Source organism: Muscardinus avellanarius (genome assembly GCF_963383645.1).
Source record: "Muscardinus avellanarius genome assembly, chromosome: 1".
NCBI classification, from domain to species: domain Eukaryota; kingdom Metazoa; phylum Chordata; class Mammalia; order Rodentia; family Gliridae; genus Muscardinus; species Muscardinus avellanarius.
In genome coordinates this window covers 209,008,357-209,036,022 of record NC_137786.1, presented here as the reverse complement: position 1 = coordinate 209,036,022, position 27,666 = coordinate 209,008,357, and the positions used below count along the sequence as shown (strand labels likewise).

General features: G+C 43.9%; 1 protein-coding gene across 1 annotated transcript in view; it reads left to right on the top strand.

The window, feature by feature from the left end:
* The window catches only part of SLC1A2 (solute carrier family 1 member 2), a gene marked incomplete at its 3' end in the record, with an annotated part of 144,885 nt that overhangs the window by 82,494 nt on the left and 34,725 nt on the right, over positions 1 to 27,666 (top strand). The window contains exons 2-6 of the mRNA XM_080695578.1: positions 4,949 to 5,088; positions 7,867 to 8,019; positions 9,639 to 9,889; positions 15,860 to 16,025; positions 20,790 to 20,916. Coding sequence (XP_080551704.1) covers positions 4,959 to 5,088; positions 7,867 to 8,019; positions 9,639 to 9,889; positions 15,860 to 16,025; positions 20,790 to 20,916 — 827 coding nt within the window. The 5' untranslated portion in view covers positions 4,949 to 4,958. The remainder of the gene's footprint in view (positions 1 to 4,948; positions 5,089 to 7,866; positions 8,020 to 9,638; positions 9,890 to 15,859; positions 16,026 to 20,789; positions 20,917 to 27,666) is intronic.

Here is a 27,666-nt window from a genome sequence, read left to right as displayed (position 1 = left end):
AGAGCTTGGGACCTAAAAAAGAAAAATAGGCCCAAATCCTTCCCTTAATCTTGTTGATACTTTACATTAAGAGTGTATGTTTTACCATTCACCGTGTTTTACCCTTCCATCTGTGATTAGGCAAGTCACTTTACATCTTATCCTTATACTACCTCTGACACACCCAGTTAGGGGCAGCCCTGGCATGGGAACTCCATCCTTCTGACTTCTAGTCACATCGGGCTGCACTTTGGCCTCCAGGTCCAAGCTCCTCATGATCTGGAATAGCTGTAAATTGCGTACTTTTAAATTGAGGCCAGATGCTCAGATATGCAGGAAGAATCTATAGAAAACAGGTCTTGGTCTGAAGTTTGGAGAGGCTCATAGCAGATCTTTTTAGAAAGTAATTTTGAGGCCGGGCATGCTGGTGCACGCTTGTAATCCCCACGCTGGGAGGCAGAGACAGGAGGATCCCGCAGGTTCGAAGCCAGCCGCGCACGCTGGCTTAGGAGACCCTGTTTCAAAAAAAAAAAAAATTTATATATATATATATATATATATATATATATATATATATATGTATATATATGTCTGATATGTCTGGGAGTGTAGCCCGCTGGTAGAAGGGCTTCCAGGAACCCCAGTACCACAAAAAAAAATGTAATTTTGAGGCTTCACAAATGGACACAGTGCTGAAAATGAATAAAGGGATGGAAGGAAACCATGGAGGCTGTGACTCTCCAGGTTTAATTTGCAACATCTGTGAGGATACAGTAACTGTCAGAGAGGGGCTTCTTGGCTAGTGAGCATCCTTCACACGGTTAAACCAGAATCCAGCAGGGGTGGCAGGACTCACAGGCTGCTGGAAATGCCAGACTCTGTTAGACTTCTAGGCCCTATTATAGCAAGGATGGTGTTCTTCAGGGAGCTGGGGAAACCCTGGCTATGGGGCAGCCCTAACTGTGACAATCACCACATGGTGTCTGATACTCAGTACTCACACCAGTACTTCCCGCAATCTTAACCAAACACACCAGCTGTCTTAGGGGAAAGCTCTTGCAAAAACAAGCATTGTTTTGTTCTTAAAGGTCTGGCCTGGTATCTTTCCTGAGGTTGATTTCTAACTATCTGTGCCCTCCTGCGCCTCCCCAGGTTCCCTTCCTGCTCATTGTCCTTGAAGCAAACCCTCAGGCTAGTGAGACCTCAGGCCTTCTGCCTGCATCCCATTCACCTTCCTCTGCTAGCTGTTTCTCTCACTTAGAGCTGGGACAGTCACCCAACCTGTCATATCCATGATGGCCACAAGGCCCAGCATCACACATTTGACATTCACTCCAACCAGAGCTTGTGTTGGAATTCAACATGTGGACATCAGAGGCTGCATCTGGAGGGAGCTTTAGGATCTAGGGTGGGACTGCAGATTCCCATATTGCATATATTCCATTTATTTGCTAAGCTTTGGACGATGGCATAATTAATTTGAGGAGACCTCTCATTTCCTCCAGGTTTATGTTCAAACGTCCCCTTATCACAAAAACCTTTCCTGGCCACTTGATAGAAGATGAGCTGCCTCCCTACTCGGGACTTCCCATCTCCCTGATCTCCTCTTGGACCTTATTGCCACAGGCAACATATTTATCCACTTATTCCCCCATGACAGTGTACCCTCCATGAGAATGTGCTTGGTCTTTTTTAAAGTTATTGCACTATGTTTACCACTGACAGCTTTAATATGTGCCCAGCAAAAATTTATGGAATAATGCAGGAATGGTAGAAGCTTGCTGAAGTGGTATGCTGCCAGCCCTTTTGTAGAGGGCCTCATTCCCAGGAGGAAGAAAAGGCATGCTTTAGGGCTGCTTTTCAATTTCTGATTTCTTTTAGCAAATATTTAATTTAAGCACTTAGCACGAGGTATTAAAGAACACAGTCCCGTTCCCTCAGGGTCTGTAGTCTAGTGGAAGATGAGCACATTTAAATTAAATTCATTCTTCAAGATCCAAGTCAGGAACCTACTGTTCCTGAGGGCCCTTCTTGAGCACGCCTGCTTCTGCAAACCTGGGTGAAGCATGATGCTTATGATTTTCTACTGCACCTGTGGAGAGCTTTATCACGGCCCATATTTAAAGCAGATAATTACAGTATAATGTGTTTTCTGTTCCCTTCTTTAGTAAAGCGTTCTTAAGAATAAAGATTGTCCTTATTCACTACTGAGTATAGCTATGACAAATAGAGTCGTCGATAAATATGAGTTACCTACTATTGCTTCAGTTGCTGTGTGCATTTAGTTGCCAGCATTTTATATGGCGGTGTATATGAACAGATTTTAAAAAAATGATATCTGTTCTTCTGAAGGTATGTAGTCTTAGAAACAGCACGATCTTAGTTTTAAATATCATGATATAGCTCATAATATTCTCTATTTCAGGATTTCCTTGTGTTCTGAGAGATACCGTGATTAAACCGGCACAGGATTTTCACAGAGTTTGGGGGTTCCTTGTCCCTAGCTTTGAGTTGAAGCCCTGATTTACTTTAAAAATTATCTTCTCTTTGCACATATCAGGACTCCAATAAGCCTGGGACATCTGTTTAACTCTAGGAGGGCAAATCACAGGAAATCTCTCAATAAATACTTGTGGGTCCATGGCATCTGGGGCCCTGCCACTTTGATGTGGCTGTTTTGATTCGGGGCTTCAGGGACATTTTGTCATGGCCTACAAAGCAAACCATTAAACATACAGCAATTTTGTACAGCTAGGAAATGTGTGCAACAGGCATCCAACCACATCCCAGAGCTGAGTGTGTCTGTGAACCTAACATTTGTATGTTTCCACTTCGATATGGCTGTTGTGATGCCCAGAGCTTTGGTTTTATTCTATGGATCTTGCCAGCACGTTTGCTTTCAATACTTGCTAATCTCACTCGAATGCCAACCATGGGCCCGATTTTAACTTCAACGGCAAGAGGGATGTGAACGAAGCAGGCGGCAAGGAGATTAACAATCTCAAGGGGACCGTAGAGTTTCGCCGGGGTTGGCTAAGGGAACACACTCACCACTTCAGAACACACACTACCTTTTTTCCTTGTTGGCCATTTCCTGCTGTAGAGTTTCATATTACAGTACTGGCTGGAGAAAAAATTAAAAGTGGAAACAAAGATCCCAAGGCAAACATAAAAAGATGGCCTACCCATGTTAAAACAATCATTTTGATCACTTTCTCCTGCTGTGTGGTAAAAAGTACTTTTCTATCTGTTTCACTTGGCGATGGGAGGAGGTGGTATTTGTCGCTCACTGGTCAGAAAGGCCCTCTTGTGCAGAGGTGGCAGCCGTGCCCTATTTTCTTTGTTAGGTAGGCTGAGTGATCATTAAGCCCACATATGGCAGGAAGTCAGAGGTGGCCTCAAATATTAACTGGAAGAGCAGAAATTTAGGCCATTAAGGGAGGACTAAGAAGTTTATAGTTTGACCAATATTTTTGTCCGAGTTTTCTACCAGACCATGCATCATTATTCTCGATTTTAAAACATTTTTGGTAGCAAGTATATTAAGCAGCCTATTATTAAAAATGTAAGTCATCATAGTTGGGTCCTGGGTTTTAACTCTGAAACTAGAAGTGAAGCTCTTGGCATCGTGTTGGGATGGTGGTTCAACTGGGTAAGTTCCCTGAATTAAATGTATTGTCTCTTCTTTGTGTTCCCTGGAGAAAGGCTCTCCCTTTGTCAGGTACCATTTGACATTCCTTTGTTTAGTTTTCATTACCAATGAAATAATATCAGCTTCATCTTTCCACATACCACTCAGCCAGCAAGTGATAGAGCCAGGATTTGAAGTCACAGCTCTCTGACCCTAAAGCTCACACTCTTCCCATAACGAGTGAGTCCATATCACTAGTCTTCAGACTGGCATGAGTTCCACGTGGGGGCTTTTCAGTCTCTGCTGAGCATATTTGGGTAAGAATAACACCCTGGTATCTTAGAAGGCACTGCACTGTCATCCGTTGGTAGCCTGTCCTTCTAGGTGTTAAAGGCTTTTTGTTTCTTTTATCAAATAACAGTGATTGAAATGGCAGCTCCAGAAATGTCAAAAGTCACCAAAGTAAAAACCTGGCCTTCCTATGTCAATGTCCGGGCTTACTTATGTAATGGTATTGGTCTGAGCAGTGACAAAGCTGGGAAAGGAGCGGTGCCCCCATTTCCCTGGCAAGGGCTCCACTGGGCAACTCCCAAGACAGCTTGGATTTCCATGAGGTTTATCTGGAAAGGGGTCAACCTGCATCCTTAGGTGAAGATGACCAGATGCTTCTCAGAGCCATCCTCTCTGACTCTAAGTAATAGTAACTTGCGGGCAGTCGAAACAGAATCCTGATAACACATGTGACCTTCTAAACGCCACACAGGTTAAACTTCTGTCTAGCTGGATAAACTATCTTCTCTGAAAGAGAGGCAAGACTTGGGTTATCGGCATGGGTAATTTTGTGTATCCAGGATGTGAAAAGCTGGAGGTTGGTGGCATCTTTTTCTTGGCATAACTGACGTCCTGATGCTCCTGAAAGCATCATGTGTTTGCTGTTGTTAAAAGAACAAAAGAACTTAGGTGTTGGAGCTAAATACACTTGGATGTGCCTCTCTATTCCCTTTAGCCTTGGAACCCTAGGCAAGGTACTGTCTGTTAAATGAGGGGAGGAGAACACTTCTCTCCAGAATTTGCACTGGGGGTGACTCTCAGGATACCCGGCCTCAGCTTGGCTTGTAGTGTTCTTTTCTTTATTGGGAAGATCAAGGTAATGGGAACACCTGGCACATAAGTGTCCCATGTAGCCTCTTTTCTTGCTTATAAGTGAACAGGAATTCAGGATTTCCTGTGTTATTCTTATTTTTATATTCTCAGGAGTGCCGGGGGAGGCACCCACTGCCTGAGCCCCTGTCGAGGGGGATGCCCACTGTCTAATCGCTGTCTTCATTTCCGTTGTAGTGCCAACAACATGCCCAAGCAGGTGGAGGTGCGGATGCACGACAGCCACCTCAGCTCGGAGGAGCCCAAGCATCAGAACCTGTGCCAGCGCCTGTGCAGCAGCCTGGGGAAGAACCTCCTGCTCACGCTGACCGTGATCGGTAGGTGCCGACGCCACGCCTCCACTCCCTCTGCCAGGCTCTGGAGGGAGCTGGCCTCTGCAGCCAGCCCTCTCACCCGAGAGGAAGCTGCATGCTCTGCTGAGTCCCCTGCTGACCCAGGCCTCACAGCCTCCATGTGCCATCTGCCTCTCCCTCTTCTAGACACTTATTCTCCTCCCTTGGATTCCAGTGGTTATCCAGCAGGAGTTTTAGGCCTCTCACTTTCCCATGAGTTCATTAGCATGCATATCCCCGGGTCATGCTCACGAGACTTTGGCCATTAGAAGTGAGGCTCTGGGCCGGGCGTGGTGGTGCACAGTCGTAATCCCAGCACTTGGGAGGCTGCGACAGGAGGATCGTGGTGCGCAGACAGTCTCAGCTGCTTAGTGAGGCCCTTTACAACTCAGCGAGACTCTGTTTCAAAATAAAGAATAAAAAATAGGGCTGGGGATGTAGCTTGGAGCCAGTATTGAAAAAAAAAAAAGTGAGACTCTGGAATCCGCATCTCAGCAAGCCCTCTAGCAGGTCGATAGTGAATCAGTTCCAAAGCAGGTAGATAGTGAATCAGTTAGAGAAACACCTGTGTCAAGATAAGGACAACAGTATCTGGAATCCCCTGCCACACAAAAGACTTTGTATGGAATGTTGATGCAGTCGCCGTTTTGAGTTTTCCACTGGAGTTTATTGAAAATGGGGTAAATAGTAGTTTGCCTTATTGACAGACATACCATTTCTCCCTCTCCCTCTTTCTCCTCCTCCCCTCTCTCCTCCTTCTTCCTCTTCTTCTTGTGTGGTACTGAAGATTGAATCCAGAGGTACTTTACCACTGAGCTACACCCCAGCCCTATTTTTTTTTCTTTTAAAACAGGGTCTCACTAAGCTGAGGGCCTCACTAAGTTGCCGAGGCTGGCCTGGAACCTGGTATCCTCCTGTCTCAGCCTCCTACTGGGATGACAGGCATGTGGCACCATGACCAGCTCATTTCTCTTAATCCCCTCCTTGCTCTTTGGCTCTCAAGGATCACAGAGGCTATGACACCTCATCCTCCCAGCCCCACCTCACCCCTGGACACACCCACCTGCATCTTCCCTTCTGTGCTCTGTGCTCTGAGCTCGTCATCTTGGAAGCCAGTGGTCTAGGGTCAGGATGGGGAGCCTGCCACAGCTCAGTTCACTGAGTAGTGGGAAACCACAAATGGGGCTGAGGTTTGCAAGGGTTACCTTCCCTGTAAGCGAATCTCATTCATCCAAGCACTTGTTGGACAGTAGGATTTTCACCCATAGAAACAGAAAAGATCAGGCTTTCAGCCATAATACTCTCTCTACATTCCTAGAATTCACTTCATAATCCTCATACTTGGAAGCTCCTTTCCTATTCTCTTGCCAGCGGTGTGGGACTTGACCGGTGGTTGCTCATGCTGGCTTCTCTGCTCAGCTGGGCTCCCCCCCCCCACGTTTTCAGAGCTTCTCCTTGAGCTCCTGTAAGATTGTCTAGTCTAAGAATTATCTGACAGGGCCTGGAAGTCAAGGACAAATCTGGAGGGTGAGCCGGATGAGCCATGGGAAAATTACTGGGAGCCAAAGAAAATACATAGGAAGGGAAAAAAGGAAGTTGCAATAGTTTGGTCCATCCGATGTTCCTTTTTCTGGCCTCCAGTTAAGAAGGAAAACATGCATTTCACTCCAAGCCATGTGGCCAGACCTGGGCAGGGATAAGAAGCAAAGTCAGGCACTGTGAGTTGCTGCTACTGAAAATCTATCTATCTACCTTCCTTCCTTCCTTCCTTCCTTCCTTCCTTCCTTCCTTCCTTCCTTCCTTCCTTCCTTCCTCCTTTCCCCTCTTCTCCTTCTCCTCCTCCTCCTCCTCCTCCTCCTCCTCCTCCTCCTTCTTCTTCTTCTTCTTCTTCTTCTTCTTCTTCTCCTCCTCCTCCTTCCCCTTCCCCTTCCCCTTCCCCTTCCCCTTCCCCTTCTCCTTCCTTCCTTCCTTCCTTTCTTTCTTTCTTTCTTTCTTTCTTTCTTTCTTTCTTTCTCTCTTTCTTGCAGTACTGGGGATGGAACTCAAGGACATTCTACCTCTGAGCTACACCCCTAGCCCTATTTTTTATTCTTTTATTTTGAAACAGGATCTCACTGAGTTGCAGAGGGCCTCGCTAAATAGCTGAGGCTGCCTTTGAACTGAGATCCTCCTGTCTCAGCCTCCCAAATGCTGGGATTACAAGCGTGCATCACCACTCCAGGCTTTTTTAAAATTAAAAAAAAATTTTTTTGCTACTAGGGATGGAACCCAGAGGCATTTTATTTCCAAGCTACACCCCCAGCCCTATTTTTTATTCTTTATTTCAAAACAGGGTCTCACTGAGTTGCAAAGGGCCTAAGTAGCTCAGCCTCCAAAGCCGTCTCAGCTTCCCAAATGCTGGGATTACAAGTGTGCACCACCATGCCTAGCGTCTACTGAAAATCTTGATGCTTCCAGTACTCAAAACCTTAAAAGGTGTTGGAGCCCATTCTCTCTGGCTCTCATAAAGCTCTTGTGGTCTCTCCTACTGTTGCCTGCTAGAATAGTTAGAGCTATGGAAAGTTCTCTTGCTGATTGTCAAAATCAGCTTTGTTTATCTAATGTTTTTATTACATGTTATTTATTATTGAATAAAGCAAAGCATGAGAAATTTCAGTATCATTGAACAAGTCCCTAGCACTATTCATATGCTTATAGTAATAAATAAATAAATAAATAAATAAATAAATAAATGTAAACACTCTCCCTTTTCTCTTGTTATAGGTGTCATCCTAGGGGCTGTGTGTGGAGGGCTTCTCCGCTTGGCATCGCCCATTCATCCAGATGTGGTTATGTTAATAGCCTTCCCAGGGGATATACTCATGAGGATGCTCAAAATGCTCATCCTCCCTCTCATCATCTCCAGTTTAATCACAGGTAAGAAACCTACCTGGTACCCAGCCAAAGTCTGGCTCTGGCTTTGGGGTTGACTATAGAACCTCAGATTGGTTGAGCTTGGAGCAAATGTGATGGTCTATGTCATTTTACTTCAGAGTTTTGATTTTTCCTGTCTCTAAAATGGGGATAATCAATCCTAAAACAAAAATTAAAAACAAAAGCTTGCCATCTGTTGGTTGGTCCATCATTCATTGTAACAACAAAAAATAAAAAAAGGGAACAGACACATATTAAAAGTGTACTTTTAATAAGAGAAGATATCTCTAGTGTCTTAAATTTTTAATGTGTACTTTTCTCATTTATGTTTTATTCAGAAGCTGATAAAAGTAATAAATGAAAAATGACATTGTATTATTTAATTGGGCATGGAGGGAGATGGGTATTATGAATAAAAGAAATGCTGGATATGAAAGCCCTTTGAGTTTTTCAGAACAAAGTTACCCTTAATGTGTAACACCAGGCTAACTTATTTTTACTAAAGGAATTATTTTGAGAGGTTTTTTTTCCCTCTTTCCATGGTTTTATCCTCTCATTTCCTCCTTACCAAATTGTATTGCTTGAGCAGACTCGGAGACTAAGCCGAGTGTTTATAGCCAATTGACCAGTGATCCAGTGACCAAGAAGGCTAGGGCTCAGCACCAAGTGATCAGGACTAAGCAGGTCTCATCATACAGCTCTAGGTTGGGTGAATCTGTGCTGTTATCCTAATTGCTTCCCTTCAAACCACAGGCAACTTTTAACAAGTTGAATATAGGCCAAGCAGGTAAGGAAAACTGGCTTCCACTGCACAGAATTTGCTTGCAAGTTGGCAAGAGAAGTAGGTCATACAGGGGCCAGCTCGATTCGGGGGCGACAAAGACTTCCTCCCCCACAGCAAAAGGAAGGATCCCAGAAAGAGGCTCAATTTCACTGTCTAGTAAAAGCAAGAACTGAAACCAGGAAGTGATGACTTAAAGAAACAACTGGAAAAAAAACATAGATACTGTAGTTTTTGTGACTGGCTTGAAATTCCCTCCAACTGCCCTTGGTATAGACTGAGCGGTGAGGAACAGGGACCCGTTGCACCTCAGAGAGATGACAGGGCTGCGCCAGACACTTACCATCAGACCCTCCACTCCAGTGACCAGTCATGTGTTCAAAAGCTATTTTGAGCATGACAGGGATCTGCCAGCTTTGTACTGTCCTAGGGAAGGACATTAAATAATAAGAGAAACACTAGCACATACCAGCACCACGACTTCAGAGCAGAAAGTATTTCTTAGAACTGCAAAAGTAGAAAGGGCATAAGCTCAGAATTTAGCATGGGAATATCTTCAACTTTATTTCACTTTGCTGTTTCAGACTGACAAGCATCATGTCATGACTGACTGCTTGCAGATTCTGAAGGAGATGCTCCCCAGCTCAGCTCTCAAGAGTCTCAGAGCTATCCTTGGAAAACAGAATTGTCGATTGCAGCATGGTTCAGATATTTAGTAGTAGAAATTGTAGTTGACCATTCATGCATTCCAGTACTAGGAAACCATGGCTTATAGATACATAGAGATGGGTCCTTAGCAGAAGCAGAGATAATTAATCCTTTGGATTTCCTTTCAACGCAGGGTTGTCGGGTCTGGATGCTAAAGCCAGCGGCCGCTTAGGCACTAGAGCCATGGTGTACTACATGTCCACGACCATCATTGCTGCGGTGCTGGGGGTCATCCTGGTCTTGGCCATCCACCCTGGCAACCCCAAACTCAAGAAGCAGCTGGGTCCTGGGAAGAAGAATGACGAGGTTTCCAGCCTGGATGCCTTCCTGGATCTTATTCGAAATCTCTTCCCAGAAAACCTGGTCCAAGCCTGTTTCCAACAGGTAACCCGCAGTTCTCATGTTCTGTCTCCTCCAATCTTCTGTGTTATCAAGGCAATAACTTAGAGACCATTTCAATAGATCAACTCTGGGTAGCCATTTTCTTAATATTTGATTCTCTCTCTAGACCTCAGGGGTTGTAAGATACAATCTGGGGAAGATTCTTGGGCTTAGAGTTTCATTTTTTAAAAACCTTCTTTTTTTTCTTGCTCACTGTGTATCTTTTCTGAGACCTTTATTTTCCTTTTACCATTTTTTCTTTTTTTTTTTTGTCCTTAACCCTGAGTCTTTCATGGGTACATTTTTATCACTCTTGCTCGCAAATCCTGAAGTGTCCAGTGGTTCTCATTCTTGGCAGTAGAACAAAACCATGTGTGGCATTTTTTTTTAAATACAACTATCTACAGAATCAGAATATGTAATTCATCTCCAAGGTAGATTGGTGTCTTGGGTGTTTTTTTAATTGTGAAAATAATACCGGTTGATTGTGACACATTTACATAATATAGAAGTTCATAAAGTAAAAATTAGAAGCTGCCACTCCCTCTCCTTGGAGCTACTTATGTTGAAAATTTGTTGCCTCCCATATATTTTCTTTGCTGCATATGCATATGTGTATCACCTTTAAAAAAAAATTTAACCCAAGCCGGGCGTGGTGGCACACGCTTGTAATCCCTGCGCTTGGGAGGCGGAGACAGGAGGATCGCACAGGTTTGAAGCCAGCCTCTCTGGCTTAAGAGACCCTATTTCCAAATAAAAATATAAAAAATAGGTCTGGGAGTGTAGCCTGGAGGTAGAAGGGTTTCTAAGAACCCCAGTACCACCGCCCCCAAAAAATTAACCCAAGCCGTACTGTAGCCTACAAAGCATGCTATCCCCTGCTTTTTCATTTTACAGTGCTTTAGAGCCATCTCTCCTTTTCACAATTGCATACTATTTCTAAAGGATAAATTCCTAAGAGTGAAAATATCCTCACAGAAAGCTTTGTACTTTGAATTTGCTGGATGTTGCAAAGTAGCATTAGAGAAGATATTAGTAAGGTGTACTTTAATCAACTGCACACGTGCATGCATCCTTTTAAAAACTGGTGGCTTTTCTGGGCGTGGTGGCGCACACTTGTAATCCCTGAGCTTGGGAGGCGGAGACAGGAGGATCGCGCAGGTTCGAAGCCAGCTGTGCTGGCTTAAGAAACCCTGTTTCCAAAAATAAAAAAGGTCTGGGAGTGTAGCCCGGAGGTAGAAGGGCTTCCAGAAATCCCAGTACCACCTAAATAAATAAATAAATAAATAAATACCGGTGGCTTTTAAAAACAGTTGATTCTGCTGAGTAGAATGTCTGAGACAGCTGCCTAGGCCACACTCACTGGCCTGCCTTCTATCCCCAAGGCCAGCTTAGGTTAGAATGCATCTCAGTTCTGAGATAGGGACCAAGTCACAGCCAATGAGCCTTTTTTAGCCATTTGCGGGGAGTCATTAAAGAATGAACTTAGGAGACCACAGCTTAAAAAAAAAAAAAACTATTCCTAGCTGCCCCCCAAATGCAACATCCAACTCCTGCTGTGATGTGCTTTCTGATTTTAAATACTATTTTGAAAAGCAGTGATGAGTATTTGAGGCAATGGCTCTGCCCCTCTGTTGTGAACTGACCCCTTGGCAGGCCAGCTTAGAAAGAGGGAATTGCTGGCTTTGGAGCAACAGATACAGATGCCTGCCAAGTCTATTCTTAAGATTTTGAAAAGCGTGCTCTAGAGCCAGGCATTCTGGTGCACGCTTGTAATCCCCGTGCTTGGGAAGCTGAGACAGGAGGATCGCACAGGTTCGAAGCCAGCCTCAGCTACTTAGTGAGGCTCTCAGCAACTTAGTGAGACCCTGTTTCCAAATAAGATAGAAAACTGGTCTGGGAGTATAGCCTAGAGGTAGAAAGCTTCTGGGTTCCACCCCTAGTACCACCAAAAAAAAAAAAAAAAAAAAAAACAAGAGAGAGAGAGAGAGAGAGAGAGAGAGAGAGAGAGAGAGCGCGCGCGCTTTAGAATGGTAGCTCCTGGGAGCTGAGCTAAGAGAAGTCGGGGATGTCGTAGGGAGGAAGGCACTGAGGCCTGGAAAAGGCAGATCTGGGTCTCTCCTTTGGCATCTGGTCCTCTCAGTCCACACACCCTTCGTCTTGCTGTGGAAGGCAGGGCTAAGAAGCAGACGGGTGCTGGGAGCTATTGATCTGGTCTGGGAGTGAGTTCCTGTGGTGTTGGCCACACTCACACTCAGCAACCTCTCTGATCAATGGACAGTTTTTGCATATAGCTGCACATGGCAAAGGCCGCTGTCTACCACCCCAAGCAAGAGGGCTGCACCATTCTCTGTCCACCTGGCCCTGGTCCCGCACTCCACTGGCAAAAGTCACATGAGAATTGAACTTTAGTCCCCCAGCTAAGCCCAGATTCAGGGTCTATTTGGGTTTGAACAATCTCAGGAACAATAGTGTAGAATCCTTCACTCCAGGGTGAAGATGGATGTAGATTCCTTAAGCCTGACTAGGAGGGCCTTGAGCACTTGAGAACAGGCCACTCATGGAGGGAGGGTGCTAAAAACCCCTCTGCATCCAAAAGGCACAGCAAGAAGTGGCATCAAATAACCTCTTTTAGTCCAAAGGGACTAAAAGCAAAATTATAGTGATACATGCATATCCATGTTTATAGCAGTATAATAGCCAAATTATGAAACCAACCTAAGAGTCCATCAACAGATGAAGGGACTAAAAATTATGGGATATACACACAATGGGATTCTACTCAGCAAGAAAGAAGAACAAAATTATGTCATTTGTAGGAAAATGGAGGGACCTGGAGAACATTATATTAAGTAAGATTAGCCAGTCACAGGAAGGGAAGGGTCGTATGTTTTCTCTCATATGCGCTAGGGGGTAATCCGGATGCAAAAGGGACTTTAGATAAAGGAGGAGAAATCCCAGTGGAGCAAGGGAAGCATCCAGAGGAGGGTGGCGGTGGGGTGGAGGAGAGGGAGATTAATGAAGGAAACACTTCCTTGGACATTAAGTGCATATATGAGGATTCCAGTGTCAATCTCAATACCCTGTATGGGGAAGGGGAGGAGCGTGGGCAGCTGGGGGAAGCCCACCAAGTGGTGCATGCATGTCACTGTCACCATGCTTACATTATGATGCGAGGCTATAATGCACCCATAAAAAGTATTTAAAAAGTGCTTTTCTTGACTGGTGGGGACTTTCTGATCAGACTTAGAAACAGAGTTATGGAGAAGAAGGCTTGCTGTCCCCAGAGTGGAGGCTGCCTCAGCCAAGACGGCAGGTTCTGGCTTGTCCAAGTCAGGCCTTGGGTTTTTGAGAGAAGAGCAGGGAGATCTCCTCACTGAACCAAGGTGAGGCTTCCAAGTGGCTGACTGCACTGAGTCGAGTCCAGCCATAGGGACCAAGTGAGATCTCTTCTAGGGAATCCCGTGATCGGTGTACATTCCTCTGCCAGTATTGTTGCCTAGCTCAAGATGCTAACAGGAACGAAAAAGATGAGGGTTCAGCCCCCTGGGGCTTAGGTGCCTTCTGGGATGAGGAGGGAGAGAGCTCCAAACACACTTCAAGCGGACACACAAAAGACTTAAGGCAGTACTTAAGACAGGCGTGCTTCACAGGATGAGGGCAGGAAGAGGGCCAGCTGAGTGGTAATCAGGGGAGAACTTTGAGCTCAAACAACTTGGGATCAGAATGAGCTGGGCCTGAGCAAAGCTGGGGGGAGAGCCTCCTTGAGCAGAGGTACAGCCCAGCAGAGGCTGGAGGTATTTAATATGTTCAGAAAGGAGAAGGGAGGCTGGTGTGGGGGGCCACTGGGTAGGGAATGAGCGCAATGAGCCGTGGAAGGGAAAAGCCAGCTCAGCAGGACCTGGCAGGCCAAGGGCAGATGGGGTTCTTATTCCAAGTGGGTTTGAGTCAGAGAGGTGACTGGTTTTCTATTTTTTAATTAAGCTGTCAGTTATTGACATAAATAAAGCTATAGGTAGCTGTCACTACTTAAGATGGTAAGCAGACAAGAAGAAAGGGAAGCAGATGAGCTAGGCGTTTGCAGATTTTAAGGTGAGAGATAAGGGGGACTTGGACTCAGGGAGGCCAGCTCTGGGCTCAAATGGAGTCCAATCCAACCAGACACAATGAATCAAGAACTGAGGTGGAGGACTAGGCCTGTGCTGCAGTATATACAACTTGGATCAACTTAGGCTCCTGGCCTGTGCTATTCAGAAGCTGGATTTGGGAGTCAAACATAATTCATTTTGAATACTGCTTCAGCAACTAATAGCAATCCACCCTTGAGTCAGTCACTTATAGAAATAATAAATGAGCCAGATGTGGTGGTGCATGCCTGTAATCCTAGTATTAGGGAGGCAAAGACAGGAGGATCTCAGGTTCAAGGACAGCCTCAGCAAAGTTGTCGTTGCTGAATGACTTGAGGAGTGAGACTCATCAATTTAGCATGATCTTGTTTCAAAATAAAAATAAAAAATAGGGGTGGGGTATCACTCAGAGGTAGAATGCCCCTGGGTTCAATCTCCAGTACCACAATAAATAAATAAATAAAGAAATAAAGAAATCACACATACATATATACTTGTAATAGATGTAATACCTGCAGTACCTGGCCTTCTACCTGTTCCCTGTAGCCACTGACCCTTGGGTCATGCCCCTGAGAGCATGACTCTGTTGTTCATGGATGCTTCCCTGCTGATTTCTCCAACACTCTCTCTGTGCTACTGGCCTGGACCAAGGAGCCAGTGAGTGGCCCGTTTTCTCCTCATACAGTCAGCCCTGAGTGTCCTTTCTACCTGCCCAAGTGCACAAGGCCAGGCTGGGAGAGCGGCCCTGCCTGCCCCACTTCAGGCAATACTGGCTTCCCTTCTCTCCCACATTTGTCCTCTGGTCAGTTCAGCACTGCTTACTGTTGGGGCACTTACAGTAGGATGGGTCTGCCTAGTCTAACACACAGCGCTGGGAAGGAAAGGACTTGAATGTGGTCAGGCCATTTGAGTTGAAGTCCCAGCTTTGCCAACTGCTCTGACGTCCTAAAAGTCACTTGACTTCCCCAAACATCCTCCTCCATATCTATTCAGGGTTCAGCCATCTGTCACCTCATAGATGCCAGCATTGACATTCTAGGATTCTGCATGAGTTCTATTTTAATGCCCTTGGAGGTGGTAGTTTCTGGGGCTCAGATATGAATTTTCACAACAGTCTGCATGCAGGATGCCTGACACCTTTAAAAATCGGACCACTGCCACGGGTGTCGAAGAATAGCATGAGAGGTTCCTTGGGAGCCATTTGCAGAGAGATGCCTGGGGAACTTTGAGCAAGGGTTGGTTGGCCCCACTGACTAGAAAAATAGGTATTTTCCCATCTTGCATTTGTATCCAAAATATGAACAAATGTTCCTAACCATGGTGGCTGCAGGCATCTGTCACACCTGGTGCCAAGATGGAGATGCCCAACAGAACCTGGCTCTGGAAGGAGCCCAAAGTGAGAGCTGGCTTGTGATGAGCCTGATGGTAGGCAGGGAGGACTGTTACGCTGGGTCTCACAATTATGGAAAGCACCCAAGTTGGATATTTGATACTGTCCCTGAGGCGCAAAAGTCCAATCATGGGAATGAAAGAACACGAAATCCACTCTCAGGTTGGATGCCGTTATTGGGTCACGCCGCTTGGAATACAGCACAAGCTGATTTTATAAACTCTTTTATCATCTTGAGATGAGGGCACTCACAGCCCATGGCATGCATATAATAAAATTTCACTTTGTTAAATGCAGACATATCCAGTATTCCCCAATTTTTATAACACTGCTTTGGGTACTTCTTAATTACTTTTAGCATGTGGGGACCCTTAAAATACAGGAGTGGTCAGGCTTTTTGTTGACCTTTTAGACCAAACTTCATCTTTATGTTTTTTATATTTTTCATTCTGCTAGATTCAGACAGTGACGAAGAAGGTCCTGGAGGCACCTCAGTCTGACGATGACAACGCAACCAATGCTGTCATCTCCCTGTTGAATGAGACCGCGACAGAGGCTCCCGAGGAAACGAAGATGATCATTAAGAAGGGCTTGGAGTTCAAGGACGGGATGAATGTTTTAGGTGGGCAGATTTCATGGCCCTGGGCGGGGGGTCTCTGTCCCTGGCCACAGCCATTCCTGCCACTCAGGGGCCCTCGCAGCACCTGAGCCTCCTTAACCTGTTCTAGAAAACTAACCCTGTTGTCCTCTAGGTGGAGCAGGAGGCTCTCTCTGGGGAGTGATGTGAGGGCCACTGGGCCTCAGAGCCATTAAGGAAGAAGAAGGGGAACTGGCAGAGAAGTGACCCCAGGGCTCCTAGCAGCCAGAGGTGGGGTGTATGAGAACAGGAGAGGCCAATATTCCTTGGGCACGTTCCCTGACTCTGTGTGGTACTGGCAAGTCATCTGAATCTACATGTTATCAAGCAGCACATCCATTTCTTTCACTGCTGAAGTGTGGCTCAGCAGCCCCTACGTGCCAGCACCATGCCCGATGTGGTGTTGACTCATCCCACCTCTCCCAGTCTGTAAGCAAGCGTGAGGCCACCAGTCATGTAGAAGTGTCGGAGCCGGGGCCAGAGGGGCCTTGCGGATTATCTTGTTTAACTTTCTAGGACTCCAGTGAATCCTTTCCCCCACCCTGGTGCCTTTCTGACATTCCAGTCCAGAGGTTCTCTGCAGCTGGGCAGACCTGGATTTGGAGCCTTTGTGGTGTGCTCACTGGTTAGCTGACCTTGGGCGAGTTGCTCTAATCCTCAGAGGCTTGCTTACAAAATGGAGATAGGATCATCATCTCCTTTGTAGATCACCATGAGCATTAAATGAGCACAACAGCATGTGCTATGCACTCTCTTCAGATGAACTATGATCATTACTAAAGGAGACAGAGAGCTGAGAGGCGCAATCAGAAACACCCCCACAAGACGAGATCTCTGCCATGTCAGCGGCTCTGATTTGCCCAGTATACTCCCACTCGTTCGCATTATGAGGGTCCACTCTCCTCCGTAACCCCACTCACCACTAGAATGGAGTCCTGAGATAAGGCAGAGGGATATTTGTTTATAAGATGGGGGGATTGGGGACTCTGGATTTCCAAGCAAGATTGCTCAGTGGTCCCTTCCCTTTGCCATCTAGGAGTTCAAATGACTCTGTTGGGCTGCCAGATAAAAGACAGGATATCTAGTTAAATTTGAATTTTAGATAAAGAAAAATATCATTTTAATGTAAATATGTCCCAAATATTGCATGGGATATAAAAATGATTCATTGCATATCTGAAATTTAAAATTAACTGAATAGCTGGCATGGTGGTTCACACTTGTAATCTCAGCATTAAGGAGGCCGAGACAGAAGGATCGCCGTTCGCAGACAGCCTCAGCTAGTTAGTGAGGCTCTTTGCAACTCAGTGAGACCCTGTTTCAATATAAAGAATAAAAAATAGTGCTGGAGGTGTAGCTCGGAGGTAGAATGTCCCTGGGTTCCATCCCCAGTACTAAAACAAAAAACAAAAAAACAAAAAACAAAAAAACCTGGGTGTCCTTTTTGTTTGTTTATTCTAAGTTTGGTAGCCCTATTCCTTAGCCATCCAGACTGTAAAGAGAAAGAGATAGTGAGAGCAAAATCTTCTGGTCCCCAGTCCCTGAGAATCGCAAGGGGGATCTTTTTCTGTTTGGCCTGGCAAGAAGCAGGTTGAGTAAAGAGAAGGAGTGGAGGGATAAGCCAACTAGGTTGCCAGGCAATGGAAGATCAATAAACAGAGTTGATAATTAGTGGGATTGAGAGGTGGAAGAGGGAGGAGAAAGTGGGAGGGTTCCTCTGAGAAGGAGGTTTTGCAGTTAACTCTTTTCTCCCACTCCCCAGATATCTCTGACCCTTTCTGGACCTTCCCAACGCCCCCTGGTTCCTCTGACCCAACCCTCTTTGTCACAGTGCCCCCCACACTTTGGAGGAGGCTGAGGCCCTGTGTAATGGGGCCAAGACTTTGAGGTGAATCATTCTCCTTCCTGGTCCTACCCAGTGCCTTGGTGCATTCTAGAAAGTCACATGACCTTCAGGGGCACTGGGGAGTTTCAACACAACTTACAACTCTCTTAACCCCATGACCGATTCTAAGACTGCTTTGTTCAAGTGAAACACCCCGGTTCCAGTGAGTTATTTCAATTATGCAATGTTTGCCATGGGAGATGACAGACTGAATGTAGATTTCCATCCAAGGGCATATCAGGGCTCTGGGAAGCCATAGGAAGTTTGATTATTTAGAAATTTCCTATTTACCAATCATGGCTGCCATAAGGGTCTTTCCATGATCCTTTAAGGGTGGAGATGGTAGCTTTTTGTGTTTAGTTTTTTTTTTTTTTTTTTTTTTTTTCTTACTGCCCTTTGGCTTTGGAAAGTCCCGAGGATTAAGCAGTTCAATAAATGGAGATACAGCCCTGCTCTGCTGCCCACTTCTTCCTCAAAACTTCCAGAACCCATTCTGAGTTCTATCCTAATCCCAACTGCTTAAATCAAACCAAGCACTTTTTTTAAAAAACTATCTTCTGCTGGGCATGGTGGTTCACACTTGTAATCCTGGTACTTGAGGAGCTGAGACAGGAGGGTTGCAGGTTTTCAGCCAGCCTCAGCAATTTAGTAAGACCCTGTTTCAAAACAAAACATAAAATAGGGCTGGGGATGGAATGCCTCTGGATTCAAACCCCAGTACCACAAAACACAAAAGCAAAAACAAAACCTATCTTCAGTATACATAGATATGGATGCAACTGACCCTGAACGGAGCTTTTTTTATTCCAATTCTTTGGGACCTTGAGACCTTTTGTATTTTCTCTTGGAACTTTTAAATGTCATTAACAAAATAATATGAATAGTCTTAGCCAGAATACTCAAAGATTTGTTATTTTTCACTCAGCAAGCTGCTTCAGAGAAGGGTTTAGGAATAACCTGAAACTTATTTTATACATTACTACAGATTTAATTTTCTCTGTCCTGGATCTGATCTTCATTAATTCCTTGTCTTTCCTGGGGCAATAACTCACTGTGAAGTCACTTGTCAAGCCTGCTGGCCAGGAACTAGAAGGGAAGATATTAAGTCAACAAATATCAGCAATCAGGAGTGCAAAGGCTGGACTGTTTTTTCCGAGCAGAGAAGGGATCCTGCAAAGGGTAGTTAAACACTCTAGATAGAGATGTGCTTGGTGTGGAGAGGTTAGTAGTGTGGGTGATGAGGAAAACGGCAAAGTTAAAGGTTCAGAGAAAAGGAGTTTCCCTCTAAGAAAAGCAGATTATGATGCTATAATTTACCCAACAAAGGTCATGATGCCAAAATGGAAATTGGATATACTAGGGAGAGACTAGAAGTAAGGCCAGATGAACCAGGAAGGGTAGGGGTGGGAAAGAGGATGGAGGGAAGGGGATGAGAATATGTCCCATATACTTCAGGGTTAAAGAAAAATCCAGGACGACAAGCAAAGACCTAGAGTCAAGGGTATAGCAATACTGATTTATAGTTCTCTGTAAGTAGTAAAAATTGGGGCCCCAAGACTGAGTATAATGGGTCAGACATTGTGGCGCATAGGATAACAGGCAACCACAAATCCAAACAGCTTCCAGGAGGCACTGAGGATGTTCATTAGCCACACAGTGTGCCTTCCTTCCACTAGTTGGGTGAGATACTGAGGGGCGGGGGTGGAAAAGACTAATTGACGTGATTGGGGGGGAGGATTATGTGGGAAGAGAAAATCCAGGGTTAGTCTTGGCAGAACTAAACTACAGAGCAGAGTTCCAGACTCCAGGCACAGGCAACGAGGCAAAGCTAACATAGAAATAAGACCCAAGAGCCTTACTACACATAGATTATAGGCACACCCCTATAATTTGAGTACTTGGGAAGTTGAGACAAGAGGATCACAAGTTCAGCAACTTAGTGAGAACTTCAAGGCTGGGTGTTGGACTCAGTCTAGAATTTAGTGCAATTTGATGTTGACATGAAGAAGGCAGGAACCCAGCTCCTCAAATCATTCCTGCCTGGGGTTAATATTGATCCTAGAGGCCTGAGGATAGAGATGAACTAGGAAGACAAGTGAAGGAAGAAGAGGGCAGAGGGGCTTGAAACTGGCAAAATCTGTGAAATCTATCTTTATTATCCTGAAAAAGTCAGATAAGAAAGTGTTCTGACCATGTAATCCTGAAAAGAATGATAACAAACTAGAATGTAAACATCAGATTAAATTCAAACAAGATTAATTGGATTTCCTTTTGCTTTCTACTTGAATTTTCACCATCCTTCCTCTTTCTTGTGTTAAACGTATAGCAGTAGGGAAATAATTTTATATCTAGGATTTTCCAAGAGTGAAACATACCAGCCATGTATTAATTGAAGATAAACACCAAAATAATATAGACAAAGCCCTAGTGAAGATTTTATTGTCTACTTGTCTGTTGTTTCAATATTGGCTCCAAAGTGAGTATGATAATCCCCAAGTCCCAATAAGCCTTTCTTTGTTAATCTGGGTAATAATGGAATCTGCTTACACATGATTTGGCATGATTTTGTAAATGAGAAGGAGAAAAGAGAACACCTTTCAATCGAGTGAAAATGAATTAGTTTTCTTCAAGGAATTAACACTTAAACTATTTGTAGTTTAACCTGCTCATATTAAAATTATTAAGGAAAGCCATAATTATCCAGGAGAAAAATTCTTTCAGTGTGAAATATGATTTTTTTTTTAATTCAGAGGGTAACTGGCAATGACAGTGTGGCTCCCATCATCAGGAATGGTAAAGAATGAGAGAAAAGAAGCAATTTTTTTTTTGGTAATTTGTCCTCTGTGTCTGTGTTTCACCCACAGGTTTGATTGGGTTCTTCATTGCTTTTGGCATCGCCATGGGAAAGATGGGAGAGCAGGCCAAGCTGATGGTGGAGTTCTTCAACATTCTGAATGAAATTGTAATGAAGCTAGTGATCATGATCATGTGGTAAGTGCACCTGTTCTTACTTCATTGTGGGATGTTGCAAAGGCCTGAGGATCCCCAGAGGATACTGGTCCCCTCCCAGCAGGAAGGAGTGGGCATGGGATGTCTGATAGCTCTCTAGAAAGACTTGGAGAAAGGAATGGAAATCCTTTTTTTTTTTTTTTAACTTCTCCTAGAGCCAGAGTCAGCAAATGATAGCCCCACAACTGAACCATCACCAATTTCGTATGTCCTGGAGCTAAGAATAGGTTTTACTCTTTTTAATGTCTGTCTTAGTTCAGGCTGCTGTAATAAAGTACCAGAGACTGGGCAACTTAGGCTGGAGGCTGGAAGTGTGAGAGCAGGGTACTAGCATGGTTGGTTCTGATGAGGAATTTTTTATGGGTTGCAGATGACCAACTTCTTACTGTATCATCCCTTGGTGAAAAGAGAGCTCTGGTTCTGTGAGTCTCTTACAAGATCATTATTTAGTCTGCTCTAGCTGCTATAACAAAATGTCATAGGGTAAATTGTAAACAGTGGAAATTGACTACTCATAGTTCTATGGTCTGGGAAGTCTAAGGTCAAACATTAGAAAGTTTGGTGTCTGGTGAGGACTTGGTCCTCATAGATTACTTCATCTACATATAAAAACTATAAACAGCCACCCTCAAGTTATTTTTTAAAAGGATACTAATCCCTGTTTTGAAGGTTCAACTCCTAGATGACTCACCTCCCAGTACTGCTTCACTGGGGATTTAATTTTACAAAAAAATGTTGGGAGGACACAAACATTTGAATTATAGCAGATACTAAACCCATTCATTAGGGCTCCCCCCTTATAACCTAATCACCTCCCTAAGGTCTCACCTACCATTAGCATCATATAGACAGAATTGCATCATATGATTGGGGGGGTCTCAAACATTCAGTCTATTGCCATGATTTAAAAAGACAATCAAAAGAGAATAGTATTCCATGGCACATGAAAAGAAAATTCATATTCAGTGCCCATTTGTTTTTACACATTGCTGCTGGCTCCTTTCTTGTTATATTAGCAGAGTTTGATAGTTAGCCAGGGACTGGTTAGCCAAGGAAGGGAGATTGATTATACAGAAGTGGAAGTGCATAAAGGTGTCAACATCCTTGATGCGTAAGTGGGTGGGTTTTCTTGTTTCAGTTGTCTAGCAATATTGTCTCTACTTCATTGCCTGTGTGTTTATAGTCAGCTTCTCTGAAATCTAGTCTGGGATAGCATGAGTTTGCACTCCATAAGAAAGCTGGGCTCCCTTCAGGCCTTGGAGCTTTTTAGTTTCTTTTCTCTATTAGACAGAAAGTTTTTCACATGTGTTAGTTTTCAGACCCCATCTCTTCCTAGAAGAAAAATAAAGTCATTATTTGGGCAGGCCTCACTGGTATTTGATTTTCCACAGGCATTCCGAGGTACATAGTTCCCATCTCCGTGTGTTCCTTCTCCCTGGTCCTGCCCTGATCCTTTCTGGCTTTTCCTAGGTGACTTCCCTTGAAATTCTAGCTTCTTTTTCTCTTCCCCTTCCCTTAACTTCTTTCCTCACCTCACAAAAGCAAAAATCTCCTCTTGGCTTATTTGTATCTCCACTGAACCAAACACGGCGACATATTTGTGGCCAATTCTTACTAAGGGCTGATTGAGGGCTTCAAGCTTTCAGATCAAGAAAATATTCCTCATGATTTCATGAACCAAATTTAATAGCACTAGTGTGTTCAGATCATTGCTTTAATGTATTTTTAAAACACAAGAAAGATGCCAGTAAGATAGTGTGTTCTTTTCTGTTAATGGTGCTAATTCTTCACCATCTCAGGCAATGTTAGATTTCTGAATATTTCTTCTGTGTGAAGATTTAATATGATGTGATGTGGTAATGTATTCAGAGTATCTTTTAAGTTCTTCAGATCCACCCGAATCTGCTGAGAATTGAATGACTAATAATATATAAATCCATAAAGCAGAAAAGGCCTCTTGCTTAAGTATTAGGATCTGCCCTTGTTTTCTAGAATTCCTAGCTGAATGTACCTCTTTGCTCTAAAGATATAGTTTATATTTCTGTATATGATGCCAATGGCATGCGTAATATATGAAAGTTCCTTCCTTCATCCATACTAATGTCATCTTTCCTAAGCCTTTGTAGGAAAAGAATTCTTAAAAAAAAATCTGATGAGGCAATAGGATACAGTGTAGCCTCTTTTCTCTCCAGAGATGTAGGGCGGTATGGATTAGGAAGTTTTCCAATAATTAAAACAAAGACTCTTAAAGGCTTAGCATCATCTCCCAGGAGATGAGGAGGCAGGAATGAGAACTTAGAGACTTATCACCATATTCTGTTGTGAGGCAGGAAAGAGAGCTACGGAGTGATTCCTGACAGCTGTTTGGTTACCTCATCTAGGCAGAGAGCCAGGAGGGTGCTACATGACAAGAGATGCCAATTCCGGACATTCCTCTCATTCTCTAGCCACCTCTTCAGCATCATCATTTGATAATGATGTGTGTGAAAAGGTCCTGGGAAGATAGCCAGCCATGTTCCAACTGACCCCTCAGAGCTGAAATAGAGTTCCTTTGCATTCTTCTCCATGCAGTAGTCAGAGGAATGACAATAGCAAAATATAACACCTAGAAACTAGTTACAGTACTTATTATTACTAAATTATAACAGAACTATTAAATTCAGTGCTGTTGTAATTTTTGAGATTATTATTATTAAAGCATAGCTAAGATTTACCAAATTCCTGCCATATGCTTAATATTACTCTGTTTTACATGCGTTAACTCACCTATTTCTCACAATGGTATCTAATATCAGTAGATGCTTTTGTTAGTTTCAGATAAGAAAACTAAATTCAAAGGTTGACTTGCTCAAGTGCTGTAGAGCCATACAGAAGTGTGGCTTTCTGACTTCAGATTAGATTGACTCTAAGATCTTCCTGTTACAAGCTGTGTGACACACTCTAAACCCCACTTTCTTAATCTTTAAAATGAGATGATTATAGAATCCATGCCATTGGGTTCTGTGAGAAAGAAAATGAGATGGTGATTCACAGTAATAGAACAATTGAATGCATACCCTGCGTATTTTTGTGTTCAGGAATTCTTTTTTTTTTTTTTTTTTTTTTTTTTGGTGGTACTGGGGTTCCTGGAAGCCCTTCTACCTCCGGGCTACACTCCCAGACCTATTTTTTATATTTTTGAAACAGGGTCTCTTACGCCAGCGCGGCTGGCTTCGAACCTGCGCGATCCTCCTGTCTCCGCCTCCCAAGCACCGGGATTACAAGCGTGCGCCACCACGCCCGGCTCAGGAATTCTTTAAGAAGCCTCAAAACCCTTGATTTTCATATCCTCTTTTTTTTTTGCAAAGTTCTTTAAACCTATTTTTCAGAACCTGTAAAACTTAAGTAGAAATTAAACTTTTTCATAATCTCCCACAACAAAGTCATGGAGTGGAAAGTAAAAGCCAATTATCCTTCCAAGTCTTTCTACTAGTTAGCCCCCACCACTCACTCACACTGTTAAAGCAAAAAATTATTCAATGACACTTGTTGGACAAGTAGGGATGCCTTTATTCAGGACCAGTGTGAGTGAGTGGTGGGTTAAACCAACCTAACAGGATTCTAAAGATAGGCTAGGATGATCAGATATCACTTGGGGGATGGTAGAAAATAAGGAACCTCATCAGAAATGGAGGCTGATCAGATAGCAAGCCTGGGGATTTTTGCCAAACTGACTCAGCAGGGGTTTTTTTTTTTTTTTTTTCTAAAACTGGGTTTTATAAGGAAATATATAGATGAGCCTAGAAGGTTGAGGAAAGTGTGGCCAAATGTAGAATCATTGTAAACTCATTCATTCTTGCAATCAATAAGCATTCTAGTCTGTACTGATAATGATTTTAGTCCCGGTACTATGGTGGTGAGTAAGATTCACCCTCGTAAAGCTTACATTCTAGCAAAAATAGAAGGAAAGGCAAAAGGAAGCAAATATGAATTCAGATACTAACAAGTGCTACAGAGACAAGAAAGCTGCGCACCAAAGTAGAGAGCGATGGCATGGCAGCGATGCCCAGGCAGCGGCCTCTGGGTAGATAACATATTGAAGACTGAAGAGTGGGAGCCCCTTGGTGAAGAAACAAGGGAAATGCCCTGGGGAGAGGAAATAGTAAGCAAAAGTTTAGATGTTCAGAGCAAAGGCCTGGGGTGGCCAAAGTGTGGTTGGTTGGTAAGAGAGGGTAGAAGCGAGGAAGATGGAGAGGTGGACAGGTCGCAGCTCCCTGAGGACCCTATAGGTCATGTAATGGGATGGATTCAATTTACTGAAACTAAGTCCCTGGGGTAGTAGCCCAGAGCCTGTGTGAGCTGATTCTCACCCTATTCTGGTAAAAATTCTAATCTACATGAAGTAACTCTCAATGAAAATCTCTCTTTGCGTAGCCAGAATACCTATCCTTCATGAATTGGGAAAAATGGAGACTAGCTTACTTCCAGAGCCCGAGTACAGGCAGTGCTTTGATGCAACTCTTGCCATGTGTGTTTAATGCTTTATTGAAAGTCTCTTCTCATTCTGAGTTCTTCTGAGATCCATCCCAACTGGTATTGCTATTTGAAACCATAAGACAGAACCAGAGTGGTTTTAGGGCAGGACTGAGAAAGTCCCCCGCTCTCCCTCCACACCAAATATCTGTCCTACCATCTGTCCCAGATATGAAAGTTCCAAATTTAGTATTTCAGTGGTTAGTGGGTTAAGACCTTAAAGGTCTTGAGTAAATTGGAACTAATGGTAAATGGTTCCCAAAGGTTAGCCAAGTAATATCTTCAGTTCATCATTTACATAAGAGAGTTTTGTTATTCAAAAGTCTGGTTCCAAAGACATTAAAATCACTTGGGGAGAATATTTTGAAATATCTAAGCCCCAAGGCCAGCTCTAGACGGTAAGCCAGGGAGCATGAGCAGGACTGCACATTGTTAACAGACAGCTCAGGTGAGTCTGACACAGGTGGCCCACCGGCTGAGTTCTGGGCAGGTAGAGTGCTGCGGATGAGCTTGTGGTTGTGGATGAAGAGCGGCTCTGGCAGGGGCATTTTGGTGTGACCCTTAGGCTCACAAGAGCTGAGGTTTGTAGCAGATACAGGCTAGAATGGATGATACAACAATAAGAAAAAGACTCACAGTAGCCAGTTCTTGATGAATAGTGGCCTTAAAGACAGTGAACAGAGCTGAGGATATGAGCATTTAAGGGCGGCATAGAAACTGTTCCCTGTGTCATGATCAATGGTCATGGCCTTCTAGCTTAGAAACAGAGCCAGCAATTACTGGGCATTATTTGGATTCAGCAAATTCTTTAACTTCTTTTTGAAGAGTTCTAAGGATTGAGCCCAGGAACATTCACTCTACCTCTGAGCTTCACTTCGGCAATATACACTTAACTTAATTTTTAAAATTTTGGAAACAGTATCTCAGTAAGTTGCAGGGGACCTTGCTGAGTTGCTGAGTATTGTGCAGTCCTTCTGTCTCAGCCTCCTAAGCACTGAGATTATAGATGTGTACACCGTGTGTGCCCAGCTCTTTAGAGCCTCTTTACACACTTAAGCTTGTGGCTTTGATTGTTTGCTTCATCTCAGAAACTTTGAGTGGTATTCTTGGACCCTGGGCATTTGCCTTATCTTTTCCATGCAATGTCATTTTTAGTGAAATTGATATATTGCTATGGAAGAGCAGAAACTCAGGAGCCCCAGCCTCTGAGTGGAGACTTGTCACTGATTTTACAAACAAGTACAGGGAAGTAATGTTCTGAGCATAGGCTTTTTCCTATCTGACTGATGCTGATAATAGTCCAGGAGACCAAAATTCTTGGGTTAACAAAGGTTCCTACATTCTATACCCGTTAACCCCAACACTTCATCTTCTGCCTTCAATCAGCATTCTCCATGCTTTCCCCAGAAGCTGAATGAGGGAAACCCTTGGCTCTCTCTAGACCATTTGGCCCTGGCTCAAATGTGCTCCCCAGGGGAACTCGATATCTGGTCTTCCTTGGCAAAGAGCCTTGAAAACATTTTCTCTCCATTCTATAAATTTCTTGACCCAGAAAAAGTAAAAATAAAAATAAAGAAAATTGAATGGCATCCCCAAGTAGCCCATCTCTGCTTTTTTCTGGACATCTTTAGAGGGTGATTGCTTCTTGGAAAAGAACTGATCTCTTAGTTTATGAAGATCAATGCTTTTGGGCTTTATGTAAAGATACATTCTACTTGTTATTTATAATCTCAGCAACAAAGGGCTGGCCTGGGAGACTACCCTGATGATTTATGAGGTGGTCTGACTGTGGGCACACCAGGAGAATGTAAAATAGCAGGAAAGATAAGGGTTTAACAACATGACAGAAGGTTTTCTTCACACTTCTTAATGTCTAGGGAAATGGTCCTCAAACTTGGCCAGCCTGCACACTGGGAAAAGCCCAAGGAAGCTTCAGGCCTGGGACATGTTCTTCAGGAAAGAGAACAGCTATGCTAGTGTCCTAACTCAGTATCCTTACTTACAAATCAGTTCTTTCAGGGTAAGTCTCCTCTTGAGAGAATATTTTGTTCATAAAGACATCTGCTGTTGGGTAGCCTGTGAGATGTTTTAGAAAGCCTCATGGACTCAGAGCTGACATGTTGAGCATGAAACATGAGAGGAGCTGGGGTATGTGTGTGACCAGAACCCTACAGGATGGCTTTGTCAGGAGTCAGAGAACCAATGGTATTGACAAGGATG